General features: G+C 41.1%; 1 protein-coding gene across 4 annotated transcripts in view; it reads left to right on the top strand.

The window, feature by feature from the left end:
- Positions 1-12,726, top strand: part of UGGT1 (UDP-glucose glycoprotein glucosyltransferase 1) — a 160,754-nt gene that overhangs the window by 89,481 nt on the left and 58,547 nt on the right. For 3 of the 4 annotated variants that reach the window (XM_006754769.2, XM_015571681.1, XM_006754768.2), the window contains exons 19-25: positions 2,517-2,637; positions 5,450-5,548; positions 6,245-6,268; positions 6,765-6,859; positions 10,627-10,833; positions 11,537-11,668; positions 12,392-12,522. In XM_006754769.2, the coding sequence (XP_006754832.1) occupies positions 2,517-2,637; positions 5,450-5,548; positions 6,245-6,268; positions 6,765-6,859; positions 10,627-10,833; positions 11,537-11,668; positions 12,392-12,522 (809 nt within the window). The remainder of the gene's footprint in view (positions 1-2,516; positions 2,638-5,449; positions 5,549-6,244; positions 6,269-6,764; positions 6,860-10,626; positions 10,834-11,536; positions 11,669-12,391; positions 12,523-12,726) is intronic. The other variant, XM_006754770.2, reaches the window with a different exon arrangement.

The raw sequence follows: 12,726 nt of genomic DNA on the forward strand, positions 1-12,726 counted from the left end.
ATCCCCTGATCTGCCCTGCTCTGTGCATGACAGAGGAGAGCTCCCCAAACCCCTGATGGGCCCTGCTTTGTGTGTGACAGGGCAGTGCCCCAACCCCCGAATCGGCCCTACCCTGAGTGTGACTGAGAGTGGCATCGAAACCTCCCAATCCTCCCTGCTCTGTGTATGACAGGGGGCGGTGCCCCAACTCCCCATCCAGCCCTACTGTGAGCCCGACCAGGGGCTGCACCTAGGGATTGGCCTGCCCTCTGCCACCCGGGAGCAGGCCTAAGCCAGCAGGTGGTTATCTCCCGAGGGGTCCCAGACTGCGAGAGGGCACAGGCCGGGCTGAGGGAGCCCCCTCCCCCCCCGAGTGCACAAATTTTTGTACACCGGGCCTCTAGTATATAATAAACTATTGTTTAATTCTAGGTCACAAAGATTTATACCTATGTTTCTTTCCTCCTGAGCATTTTATAGTTTTTCTCTTAACATTTAATTTTTGGATCCATTTTCAGTTAGGTCTCCCAGTGAAAAATCCTCTTTGTTTTTCTTTATCTGGGAATGTGTTTATTTGCCCTTCATTTAAAAGTGATAATTTACTTGAATATGCAATTCTTGGTTGACTGCCTTTTCTTTTCAGCACTTTGAATATGTAATTCCATTGCCTTTTGATCTCTGATTTCTCTTGAGAAATCAGCTGTGAGTCAGACTCATGACTGGGTCTCTGTGATGAGTCCTTCTCTCCCTGTTTTCAGGATCCTCTCTTTGGTTGGTTTTAGGACCTTTCAGGACCCCCTTCCACCTGTGACATTTCATCATTAGGTGTAGGTGTGGGACTCGGAGTTTTTCCTATTTGAAGTACATTACATTTCTTTCTCAACTTTCGTTTGTTTGTTTTTTAACAATAAACTACAGTTAATCCTTGAACAATTTAGGGGTTGGGGTGCCAACGCCCCTGCAGTTAAAAATTTGCATATAACTTTTGACTCCCTAAAACTTACCTACTAAACCTATTGTTGGTGACTGGAAGCCTTACTGTTAACATAAAAAGTTGATAAACACACATTTTGTATGTCATATATTATATACTGTATTCTTATAATAAAGTAAACTAGAGAAAAAATGTTAAGAAAATCATAAGGAACAGAAAATACATTTACAACATTTATTGAAAAAAAATCTGTGTATCAGTGGAACCTTGCGGACCCGTGCACTTCAAATAGTATTTTTCAAGGATCAGCTGTACAGGTATTTCTATAACACGAGAAGTGTAAAAGGGAAGAATAATAAATTATTTTTCTTCTCCCCACTGTAATTGTGATTCTGGAAATATGTGGTTAATTGGATGCCTGAAAGTGAAAAGGTTTGGGGCAGTTTTTATTACAAAGTATATTAACTGCTTGAGAGAATTTATATGGCTTTCTTCTTTAAGAGAAACTAACAATGAGTAGATCTCAGAATGTTTTTCTGCTTGTGTTAACTTTTGTTGTTGTTGTTAATCCTCACCCGAGGATATTTTTTTCATTGATTTTTAGAGAGAGTAGAAGGGAAAGGGAGAGACAGAGAAAAACACCCATGTGAGAGAGACACACAACATTGTTTGTGGTTACCTCCTGCACACACCCTGACCAGGGACGGGGATCGAACCCACGATCAGGTACATGCCCTTGACTAGGAATCAAACCCATGACTCTTTGGTGTGTAGGCCAATGCCCTAACCACTGAATAACTGGCCAGGGCATGCTTGTATTAACGCTTTATTTTATTTTATTTATATTTTAAAGTGTGGCAACATTTTATTATTTTTGGTGCATCTTCTTACACATTTCTTCAAGGGCTGCTTCTTTCTCGACATCTGCTTAAGTCTCCTTATTTTTTCATCTCTAATAGTTTCTTCTAACTCTGGTGGTGTCATAGGAAAAGTGTCTTCAGTATAATTTTTGGTAAAGAACTGACTTTGTCCAAAATCTGAATTTGAAATCAATGCCACTTTCTCCTGGTTCCCATGGGTACGTTTTCTATCTCAGTTCTCCTTTCTCCTTTGGTTTTATTGCAGCTTGTGACCATGTTGTGGTGTGATACACGTAAAGTTGTAAAATACAGCTTATGAGTTGGGAACTGGTGACATTAACTCTTAACTAATTTGAGGAACTTGCTTATTTCTGGGGAAGCACAGTGGTATGTGGAGAGATAAAATAAACCTGGATTTGCATTTTATATTCACTTCTCATTAGCTCTGTGATCATGAGTTAGCTATTTAACCTTCTGTGCCATAGGTGCCTCATCTTTAAAAGGGACATCAGTAATATCTGCCTCACATTGTTGAAGGAATTAACATTATACTGTGCATAATACACCAAGCTATGCTCGGCAGTAACAGGGACCTATGATGTGATAGCGCCTGTTTTTAGCAATTACTGGTACATAAGAAGATAATATAAAGTTAATGATTTATTAGTTTCTAGTAAATTATTTTGATCAGGTGTGTTTTAATGCTTATCCCACCCATACTCTGTTTTTCTTTTTTTCTTTAGGGTGAACTGTCTCATGATCAGGATGTGGTAGAGTATATTATGAATCAGCCGAATGTTGTTCCACGAATCAATGCTAGGATTTTGACAGCTGAGCGAGAATACCTGGATTTAACAGCAACCAGTAAGAAGCATTTCAGGAACTATTTTCAGGCTGTTTTTGATTAGTTTTTCAGAATCTTTGCATTTATGAGATGTCAGTGTTCAGAAGATGACCCAAGATTGTGACACAATTTTATGTTTAAATTCATTGCACCTTGAATTTATAATACAAGCTTCTCAATTCACAAAAGTATCTTCCAAAAGGAGAGAAATTCTTCCTGGATAAATCCTTGTAAACTTTGGAAAATATTCAGTGCCTTTTACCAACTAAACAAGCTTAGGTGATAAAAGGGACCTGTATCATTCACTTTCTTAGTTATAAAACTCTCAAGCACTATCTTTTCTTCATCATTATTCTAGAATCAGCAATAATGTCAACAGATATTTTAGGTAGCTTTTCTTTGAGAACATAATGCCTTTCTAAAAAATAAAGCTTCATTGAGAAATAGTGTCATGCCATAAAACTAATCCTTGAAAGTGCACAATTTCAAATTGTACAGATTTTAGTATATTTTCAAAGTTGTGTGATCATTACCACTATCTAATTTTAGAACATTATCACTCCCAAAAGAATTGATGTGCCCATTAATAGTCACTTTCCATTTTTTTCTTTTATCCTCCAGCAACCACTAATCTAGTTTCTGTTTCTATGTATGTTTCTATTCTGGATATTTCATATAATGTGAAGTTTTTGTGACTGACTTCCAGTGTTTTTCAGGTTCATCCATGTTGTAGCATATGTCAGTAGTACTTCATTCCTTTTTATGGTTGATTAATATCCATAGTATAAGTAGCTCACGTGTTGCTTATTATTCCTCAGTTGATGAGTGTTTGGGTTGTTTCCACAAGAATACCTTCCATGAGGCAGATGTACTACGCCCAGGTGTAGTTTGCTCCTTAGGCCTTCCTGTGAGATCTGAAGGCCATGTTAGCAACCAGCTGGGAAGAAGGGAAGTGTCATTCCTGCCCGAGAAGTCTCACTGCGGGGAAAGACGGGGACTGGCGAAGTCAGAGCCAAGTGTGTCTGTTGTCATGGCGAATGATGAATGTGTAGATCTACTTATGGCCGTTACTTTATGGCAACCATCTCCTAATCTAACTTGAGCTGAATATCTTTTCAGTAGAGGAAAATGCACATAAATGCTTATATTTGAAAAGAAAATAGTCAGAGTGTGAACTGCATTGTTTCTTTACATTAGGTTTTTGCTTTTCACCAGAAATTTTTTGTTTCTTTTTGTTAATCCTCACCAAGGATTTTTTTTTCTCATTGATTTTTAGAGAGTGGATGGAGGGAGCGTGGGGCGGGGGAAGAGAGAGAGAAAAAGCCATGTGAGAGAGACAACGTCCATTGGTTGCCTCCCACATGTGTCCCAGGCCTGGGGATCGAACCTGTAACCCAGGTACATTGCCTTGACCAGGAATTGAACCCACGACCCTTCAGTGCAACCACAGCCACACCAGCCAGGGCGCCGGAAGTTTTAATAGAGCAAGGCGAACAGTGTTGTGAATCTTTATCCTGAGCTTTTGTTGTTTTCATCATTTTAACTGTCAGTAGTTACCTTTGGGGTGTGCGTGAATGAAGAGGTTCTTTCTCTGTGGGCGCTGTGGTAACGAGCTGAGAAACGGTGCTGGTCCCGGGAGCAGTGCGGTCTGCGGTCTGCGGGGCGAGCTGTGGGCCTGTCAGGGAAGGCACAGCTGGCCGCCTTCTGCCCCAGCCCCGGCTCTGCCACTGTCGCTGCTCTCTTTCAGTCGTGGCGGGCACTGCTTTCTGTCTGGCTTACCAGCTTTCCTGTCTGGAGTCCTGATGGAAAGGGTTAGTGTGTTTTGTGGAATGAAAGTACAAGTGGGTGAGTGGGTGAGCAGACAGGTAGATGGGAGGATGTGCAAGACGTGCTTGGAGGACAGTGAGAGAAGAGTGGCATCTGTGTTGGGGTGAGATAATGCATAAGCTTGGGGAGGTTGCTAGAGATAGAGGGTTTATGATACCAGGCTGGGGACCATTTTGTAGGTAGGAAGAAATTACTGGGTAGATTAGAGCAAGGGAATGACGTGCTGAAACTGGAATTTTGGCAAGAGTAATCTGAGGGGGAAATGATTTTTTAAAAAATATATTTTATTGATTTTTTTAAGAGAGGAAGGGAGAGGGAGAGTTAGAAATATCGATGAGAGAGAAACATCGATCAGCTGCCTCCTGCACACCCACTACTGGGGATGTGCTCGCACCAAGGTACATGCCCTTGACCGGAATCGAACCCGGGACCCTTGTATCCACTGAGCCAAACTGGTAATGGCGGGAAACGATTATTGAGAGCATGCCCATGGGCACTAATCAGAGAAGCTATGTATCAGAAATTGACCTTTTATTTCTGTTTGGGCTAAGGATATACTATTTTCTGATCCATGAAAACATTAAAATGAGAATTTTTGTATTTTCTCTCCTATTTTTGCACCCCCCCCCCCAAAATAAGGATAAGGAGGAGCTTATTATGGTGGATGGACAGTGGAAGGGAGAGATGACGTTAAGGGGGATCTTTAGGAAATATTCTCAGGCTGTAAAGTGATAGAAGTGGGACTAGAATAAATTCAAACCATTGAAATGACACATACATACATGAGAGTCATGTGAGATGTGTTCATTTTTATTAACTTTGTGTATTAAAATGTTATTACTGGAATAGGGGTCTGGGATTATAAAGTTGTTTAATAAATATGAAGCAATATTTCTCATTCATGCATTCTTATAAAACTTATGGTCATGTCAGATTATCAGTTGAAATTAACATTAGATGGAATTTAGTCATATTAATTCTGAATCTATTTCAATTTATTTTCAGATAACTTTTTCGTGGATGATTATGCTAGATTTACTGCCTTAGATTCTCAAGGCAAGACTGCTGCTATAGCCAATAGTATGAACTATCTGACAAAGAAAGGTAATATTCTAGGCCTATCTTGGATTCAACATTTGTTTTAGTATTTGCAAAAAAATTTAATCATTAGTATCTGTTGGGAGAGAGATGTCATAATTTATTAATTATTATGATTTGAGCATAGAAAATATCTGTTTAAAATTTAATTATATAGTTCTGAAAATTTAAATGTTGCCCTTGTAATTTTTAAATTAGACATTAAAGTCAAAAGGAAAAAAATTCATGGCTCAGAATGGAAAAACATTTATGATGTTTTAAAGGGTTAATGGATTGGAAATTGTTTTGTCTTGCCTCTTCAGTGACAGCATTGGGTTGATTTTTTTAAAGGTAAACTTGGTTCTAGAAATATTTGTGTAAGCTTTAAAACTGATTTTATGTAGTTATTTATCTAGGTTAAGACTGTGTGAAATGATATCCTTTTGATGGCAGACAGAGGCACTTCCCCCGTGTAAGGCAGCTGTTTGCATCCCACTGTAATCTCTAGAGAACAGGTCTAGTGCCTAGGCCTATGTAAGTGCAGTCATTGCTCCATTTGATTCTTCAAGAAACTGGTTCTGAGGAGCACTGGACAGTGCTCAGCACGAGTGGGACTAAGGAACAGAACGAAGCAGCGGTCGTGTTAGGCGTTATTTAAAATTTGACTCTGATAATAGGCAATAACCCTACAAATGACTTTTTTTTTCCTTTACCTTTGCCCAGGGATGTCCTCCAAGGAAATCTATGGTAACTTTAAACTTTAGAATGTTCTGTTTCTTTTCTTAATTATCATATTTCAGGTACTGTTATATTTCAGAATTTATTGACCTTTTGTTGGGATGTTTATGGAACTTGTGGGTAACAGTAGATAATTTATCCATTCAGATAAAGTTTGTATAAATGTTTGCAAAGAAGTATATTTCAGAAAGTTACAAATTAATATGATTAAAGACTATATGTTACCCACACGTTCAAAGGTCTTTTTCATTTTATGTGCTAACAGATGCCCAAACCTTAGTAGAATTAATAATTGCATGTCCCTCGTTTATAATTAAGCCATATGGAAGGTACCCTGCTTTCATTCCACTATCAATTTCACTACTTTTGCTTTGTATCTTTATTAAACTTGTAATCATCTTATTTTTTTTGCATGATTTTCAGAAATTATTTTACTTAATAACCACATTGAAACAGAATGTCCTTTCTTCTCTCCAACTCAGTCTATTGTTTTGTTTTTCTACAGATGATTCTTTTATCAGGCCAGTCACTTTTTGGATTGTTGGAGATGTTGATAGCCCGTCTGGAAGGCAGTTGTTGTACGCTGCTATAAAACATCAGGCAAGTGTCTGCAACTTAATTTTGTCCTCATGAGCATCTGTGCGCTGATATTGCTATTCTGGTGGGAAGGCCAGAGTTTGAGGGAGCAGAGCGCTGCTGCTCCACGGGTCTGCCAGCCAGTAGGAGACCAGAGAAGATGGCGTATTCTACTTAGTTAAGGAGTAGGCTCTTTTAGAGGAGAAAGAATGAGATCATCGTAGACAAGCTCTTATTGTGTGGCTGCGCACGGTCTTGTTGCCAGGAAGCTGCAGAGATTGTGGGGTGCAGTGTGTGGGTGGGCAGGTTCCTACGCTGAGAGCCTGGGGGAGAGTGAGTGATACAGAAGCAGGCCCGGCGAGCAGAGTGCCCAAGCGTCGTAGGCCTGAGTGAATGGCAGTGGGCTCGTGGAGAAGAAACCAACTTCTGGAGAGTGTCATTGTCTGAGGTGTTACATCTCCTTTTCTTGGGCAGCTTCAGACTGAATCTTCAGTCCAGTGTCACACCCTCTGGGTCCCCTGGCACCTGTGTCTCGGAGGCTTACTAACACACTCACACATCTAGGCGGCTGCAGCCTCACTGAGGAGCGGAGTTCCCTTCTGCTCTAAGAGGAAACAGATGAGTTGCTGTGGTTAATTCAGAGTTGAATCAGGAGCATTCCTAGTGAAGGACAATCAATACATGTGTGAGGTGCCCTAACTCAGACCAACACACGTGTAAGGTGCCCTAACTCAGACTGATACATGTGTAAGGTGCCCTAACTCAGACTGATACATGTGTAAGGTGCCCTAACTCAGACTGACACGCATGTAAGGTGCCCTAACTCAGACTGACATGCATGTAAGGTGCCCTAACTCTGAGTGATAGACGTGCAAGTGGTGGTAAAATGGGAGCAGGAAGGGAGAGTTGAATATCTTTTTTTAATAAATCTTTATTGTTCGGATTATTACAGTTGTTCCTCTTTTCCCCCCCATAGCTCCCCTCCACTCAGTTCCCACCCTACCCTCTGCCTTTACCCCCCTCTGTCCTCATCCATAGGTGCATGATTATTGTCCAATCCCTTCCCTCACCCCATACCCCTCCCCCCCGCAAGAATAGTCAGTCCATTCCCTTTCTATGTCCCTGATTCTATTACCTTCCCTCCGAAAATTGTCAGTCCACTCCCTTTCTATGCCCCTGATTCTATTATATTCACCAGTTTGTTCTGTTTATCAGATTTTTTTCACTTGATTTTTAGATTCACTTGTTGATAGATATCTATTTGTTATCACTTTGTTCATAATTTTTATCTTTACCTTTTTCTTCTTCTTCCTCTTCTTAAAATATACCCTTCAGTATTTCATATAATACTGGTTTGGCTGTAATGAAGTCCTTTAGCTTTTTCTTATCTGTGAAGCTCTTTCTCTGACCTTCAATTCTAAATGATAGCTTTGCTGGGTAGAGTAATCCTGGTTGTAGGTTCTTGCTATTCATCACTTTGAATATTTCTTGCCACTGCCTTCTGGCCTGCATGGTTTCTGTTGAAAAATGAGCTGACACTTGTATGGGTACTCCCTTGTAGGTAACTGACTGTTTTTCTCTTGCTGCTTCTAAGATTTTCTCTTTGTCTTTTGCTCTTGGCATTTTAATTATGATGTGTCTTGGTGTGACATGTTTCTTTGTCTCTACATTTTGGCTGCTTCCCTGTGTTGATAGAGTGGCTTTGTGTGCTAGGTGTCCTATAGGGTCCAGTGGCTCGGCTTCCCCAATTACCTAGGGTGGACACTCTTGGTGCACACCTTTGTGGGCTGTGTGCACAGTCTTGTTATAGTTAAACCTTGATTGCTGTTTAAGCACTGGGGGGAATTGACCTCCAGGCCAATTGGCTGTGAGGACCAGTTGTGTCTACAATGGGAGAACTGTTGTGCTGGAGACACCCTTATGGGGCAGGACTTGCTTCAGTGGGGCTTTGGTGCTCACTGAGTCTGCCCCCTGAGTGTGTCTCTTATGGATGTGAAGAGTTGTAATCTGGCGTGGTTTCACTCTGACCATTGGGTACACTGGCTCTTGGATCTCCAAGGAGGTGCAAAGTCAGCTACTGCCTGAGGCCACCCAGCAGGAGCTACAGAGAGATCTGCAGATTCTTCCTCTTTGTTTTGGGTTTGGAAGTGCCCAGATGAGGCGCAGCTGTGAAGCAATGCAGCCTGCTCTGCCAAGCCTTAGGCCTTCTTTTGGAAGCTTTGGAGCTCTCTGACCCAGCAGCAGTTTGTTAGGTTTTAGGTTGCAAAAGGACAGGTTATTCATATGCAAAAGCTGCAGCGAACAGCTTGGGTGGGGTTATAAATTGAGTGGGGCGGGGTCTCAGGGAGTCACCAGGGCAGAGCAAACAGCAAGGCTGCCAGTCAGCCCTGCCCCAGAGAGGACCCCGGGTCTCTGTGTCCAGTGGTCCCGTGCAGGAACAATGAACGCTGCGAGTACCTCTGAGAGAAAGCCGCCTTCGTGTTCCAGCCCGATGCCAAACAGTCCAGATTCTCCCCATATGAGTCTGGGTCCCCAGAGTCTTGCCTGGAACTGGAGTTCAGAGCAATCAGGCGCTTGTATCTCCCTCCCAATTTAAAAAAACAACATCGCACTCAGTTGCCAACCCATTTTGTGTGCACCTCCGCACCTCCTAACAGTCTCAGTGCACTTTTTTCTTTCCTTCTAGTTCTAGAACTTCCACTCAGCCAGCTTTTCTGTGGTTCTGGATGATATTTGTTTTGTCTTTTAGTTGTAGTTTTGATGTGGTTGTGAGAGGCAGCAAGTATAGGTGTTTACCTATGCCGCCATCTTGATTCTGAGAGTTGAATATTTTAAATGAAGTAAAAATATAGCTTCAAAAGAAGTGCACAAATCATAGGCTATCCAGTGTCTCAAAGTGAGCACACGCATGTGACCATTCCTGGGAAAGAGAAGTGTCACATGCCTGAGAGCCCTCCCTGCTGTGGCCACACCAGGGCGCCAGCCTTTCCCTCTTCTCTCATCATAGAATAAGTTTACCTATTACTTTATTTTAATGGAATCTTATACATATTTGTGTTTTCTTTGCTCAGTATTTTTGAGATTCATGAAATTATGAGTAATGTTAGTTCTTTTTCCTTGTGTCATTTTGTATCATGTAATATATCAGAGTTTTGTTTATTTAGTATATTTGGTAGACATTTGGGTTGTTTCTAGGTTGGGGTATTCTGAAGAATGCTACCATGGATATTCTTATACATGTCTTTTGATATACAGAATTATGAATTTCTGTTGCTTATGTTCTTGATACGAGTCCTTTTTTGGTTTTAAGGGTCCCAGATATCTTCTCTCACATGGATTCTTGTCTCTCTACTCAGGGATAGGTAAATCTTACTAGAAATCTGAAAAGGCCATGTGAACTAAGGAGGGTGGAGCAGAGCCCTGAAGAATGCTTGGGACTTAAGGAAGCAGACATGGGTGTACTTGGGGTTCCCATGCCAATGTGAGGCATGATGTGTATTAGAAGAATACAAAGTGTGTGTGGGAGGGGGAATATAAAACTCTGATGGTTTGTACTGTATGCTGTCTTTACAGGGTGGTAAAAATGAAGGTGGAAACGTAGGGTAGAGGCCAGTTCATACAAGGGATCACATGCCTGGTTGTAGCATTTTAACCTTGTTCTGTATACAGAGAGGGACTATCCACAACTTTAAGAGAGATATTACTTCCTTTTTATAGAATATGGCTGATAATGCCACTTTTTAAGTTGCAAACATCTACCATTTAATCCTTATTTCCTGTTTTGTAAATAGAAATCCAGTAACAATGTGAGAATAAGCATGATCAATAATCCTAAGGAAGATATCAATTATGAGAACACTCGGATCTCCCGAGCAATCTGGGCAGCTCTCCAAACACAAACCTCCAGCACTGCCAAGAACTTCATCACAAAAATGGCCAAGGAGGGGACTGCAGAGGCCCTGGCTGCGGGGGCTGATGTTGGGGAGTTCGCCGTTGGGGTGAGTATCTGCACTGCTGAGACCGCCTCTCCGTTGTTTACCACAGGAGTCCGCTCCCCGGGGCTGCAGTGTCTGAGCAGGATGGTGATTTTAGTTTTGAATCTCAGGATTTCTCTTTTTGTTGTTGGAGGAATCTTTTAAGAAATAACCATTCTGCCACATTCCCTTTATTGCTTTTAAACTTGCTAGGTTTTAAGATATATGTTTTAAGCACAGGCCATTTGTTTTTATAGTTTTTAAAAGATAGACAATATTTTGTCAGAGCAAAAGAACTGAGATTTAAGCTACTTAATGAGCTAGAAGCTAATGTGTTTGATGTGTTTCCAGTGTAAGCCCATGTTTATTCAGTTATATGTAAAACGCCTTTTACTGTTTTTCAGTCTAAAAACTTATTATAAAATGATAAGTATATTTCATTTTTCAGTTAAAAGAAAGTCTCTCACTTGAAATTAGATTTTACAATGCAAAATAAAGGTATCATGAACACTAGTTTGCCACTTGAACAATTACGTAAAAGAAATGAGCAATACTTGATAGGTAGGAGGGTGGGGAAAATGGGAGGGAGAGTGGAAACATCATAATGCTAATTACTGAAATTAGTTGTTACTTCACTAAGAGATCGTTTTTATGATGTATTCATTATGCTATTCATTTTTATGGTTTAATAACTGTTACTTTTCCTTAATAACAATTACTTTCCTAGGGCATGGATTTCAGTCTTTTTAAAGAGGTCTTTGAGTCTTCCAAAATGGATTTCATTTTGTCTCATGCCATGTACTGCAGGGATGTCCTGAAGCTGAAGAAGGGACAGAGGGCAGTGATCAGCAATGGAAGGGTGAGGACAAGCTTGACTTCACAGTAGATCAGTGACCAGTCTTGGCCGCATTCTCCTTGGAAGGTAGAAGCTCTTCAGACAGAGCCGCTCGTTTCCAAAGGGGAGGAGGGCTGGCGCAGTGCTGGTGATGGTTTCTGCTCATTTTGACATGTGTCCTGTGTTGACTTTTGTCCTGCCGTGGTCAAGGCAGTGAGATGCGGCGGCTCTCAGAACACAAGTCCATGAGACCTCACCCAGGAACCACTCAGCCCGTGAGGACGTGCCTCAGCTTGGCAGCCTGTGTGCATGCAGCTGGTTGGGCTGACACTCGTTCACTCAGCCTCGCAACACAGATGAGAATGTAGGCCGTGGTGGACAGACCACACTTTAAAGTCTTAGCATATAGGGCAAACCTTCTATATCAACTGCTACGTCTCTGTTGTGGCTTTATTATTTATATTTGGTGAGAAGTAATGAAAATTGTATTCTTTTACTTCAGAGTTTGCTTACTATAAAAATATTGCAAAGTATACAAGTCTACACTCTGTGCAGTTGAGGTATTGATAAGTAAATAACAGTGTGAGTTCATGGGGATGTTGCTTTTACATTTTCATTGACTTTATTCTGACGTAAGCATGCCTTGGGTCTCTAACGTGGTTTGGTTCGTTAGGCACCCTGAGGACAACCAAGCCCTGCTTTACAGCTTGCAGGTTTCCACACTGGTCACTCTGTTCTCCTTCACAGATCATTGGGCCACTGGAGGATAATGAACTCTTTAATCAGGATGATTTCCACCTCCTAGAAAACATCATCTTAAAAACTTCAGGACAGAAAATTAAATCTCACATTCAACAGCTTCGGGTAGAAGAAGACGTGTAAGTTCTACATAGAAGAAATTTATTATGTCGTAGGGGCTATATATGTTTTTCATCTATTTTTAAAATTTAATTTTTTTTGTGTGTGTTTTCTTTATTGATTAAAGTATTACATATGTGTTCTTTTCCCACTATTACTCCAGTGTCCTCCCTGTGCCCCCCACTCCAGCCTGCACCTCCTTGGTGTCTGTGTCCACTGGTTAG

The sequence above is a fragment of the Myotis davidii genome, unplaced genomic scaffold (genome assembly GCF_000327345.1).
Source record: "Myotis davidii unplaced genomic scaffold, ASM32734v1 scaffold113, whole genome shotgun sequence".
In the NCBI taxonomy this organism is placed as follows: Eukaryota; Metazoa; Chordata; class Mammalia; order Chiroptera; family Vespertilionidae; genus Myotis; species Myotis davidii.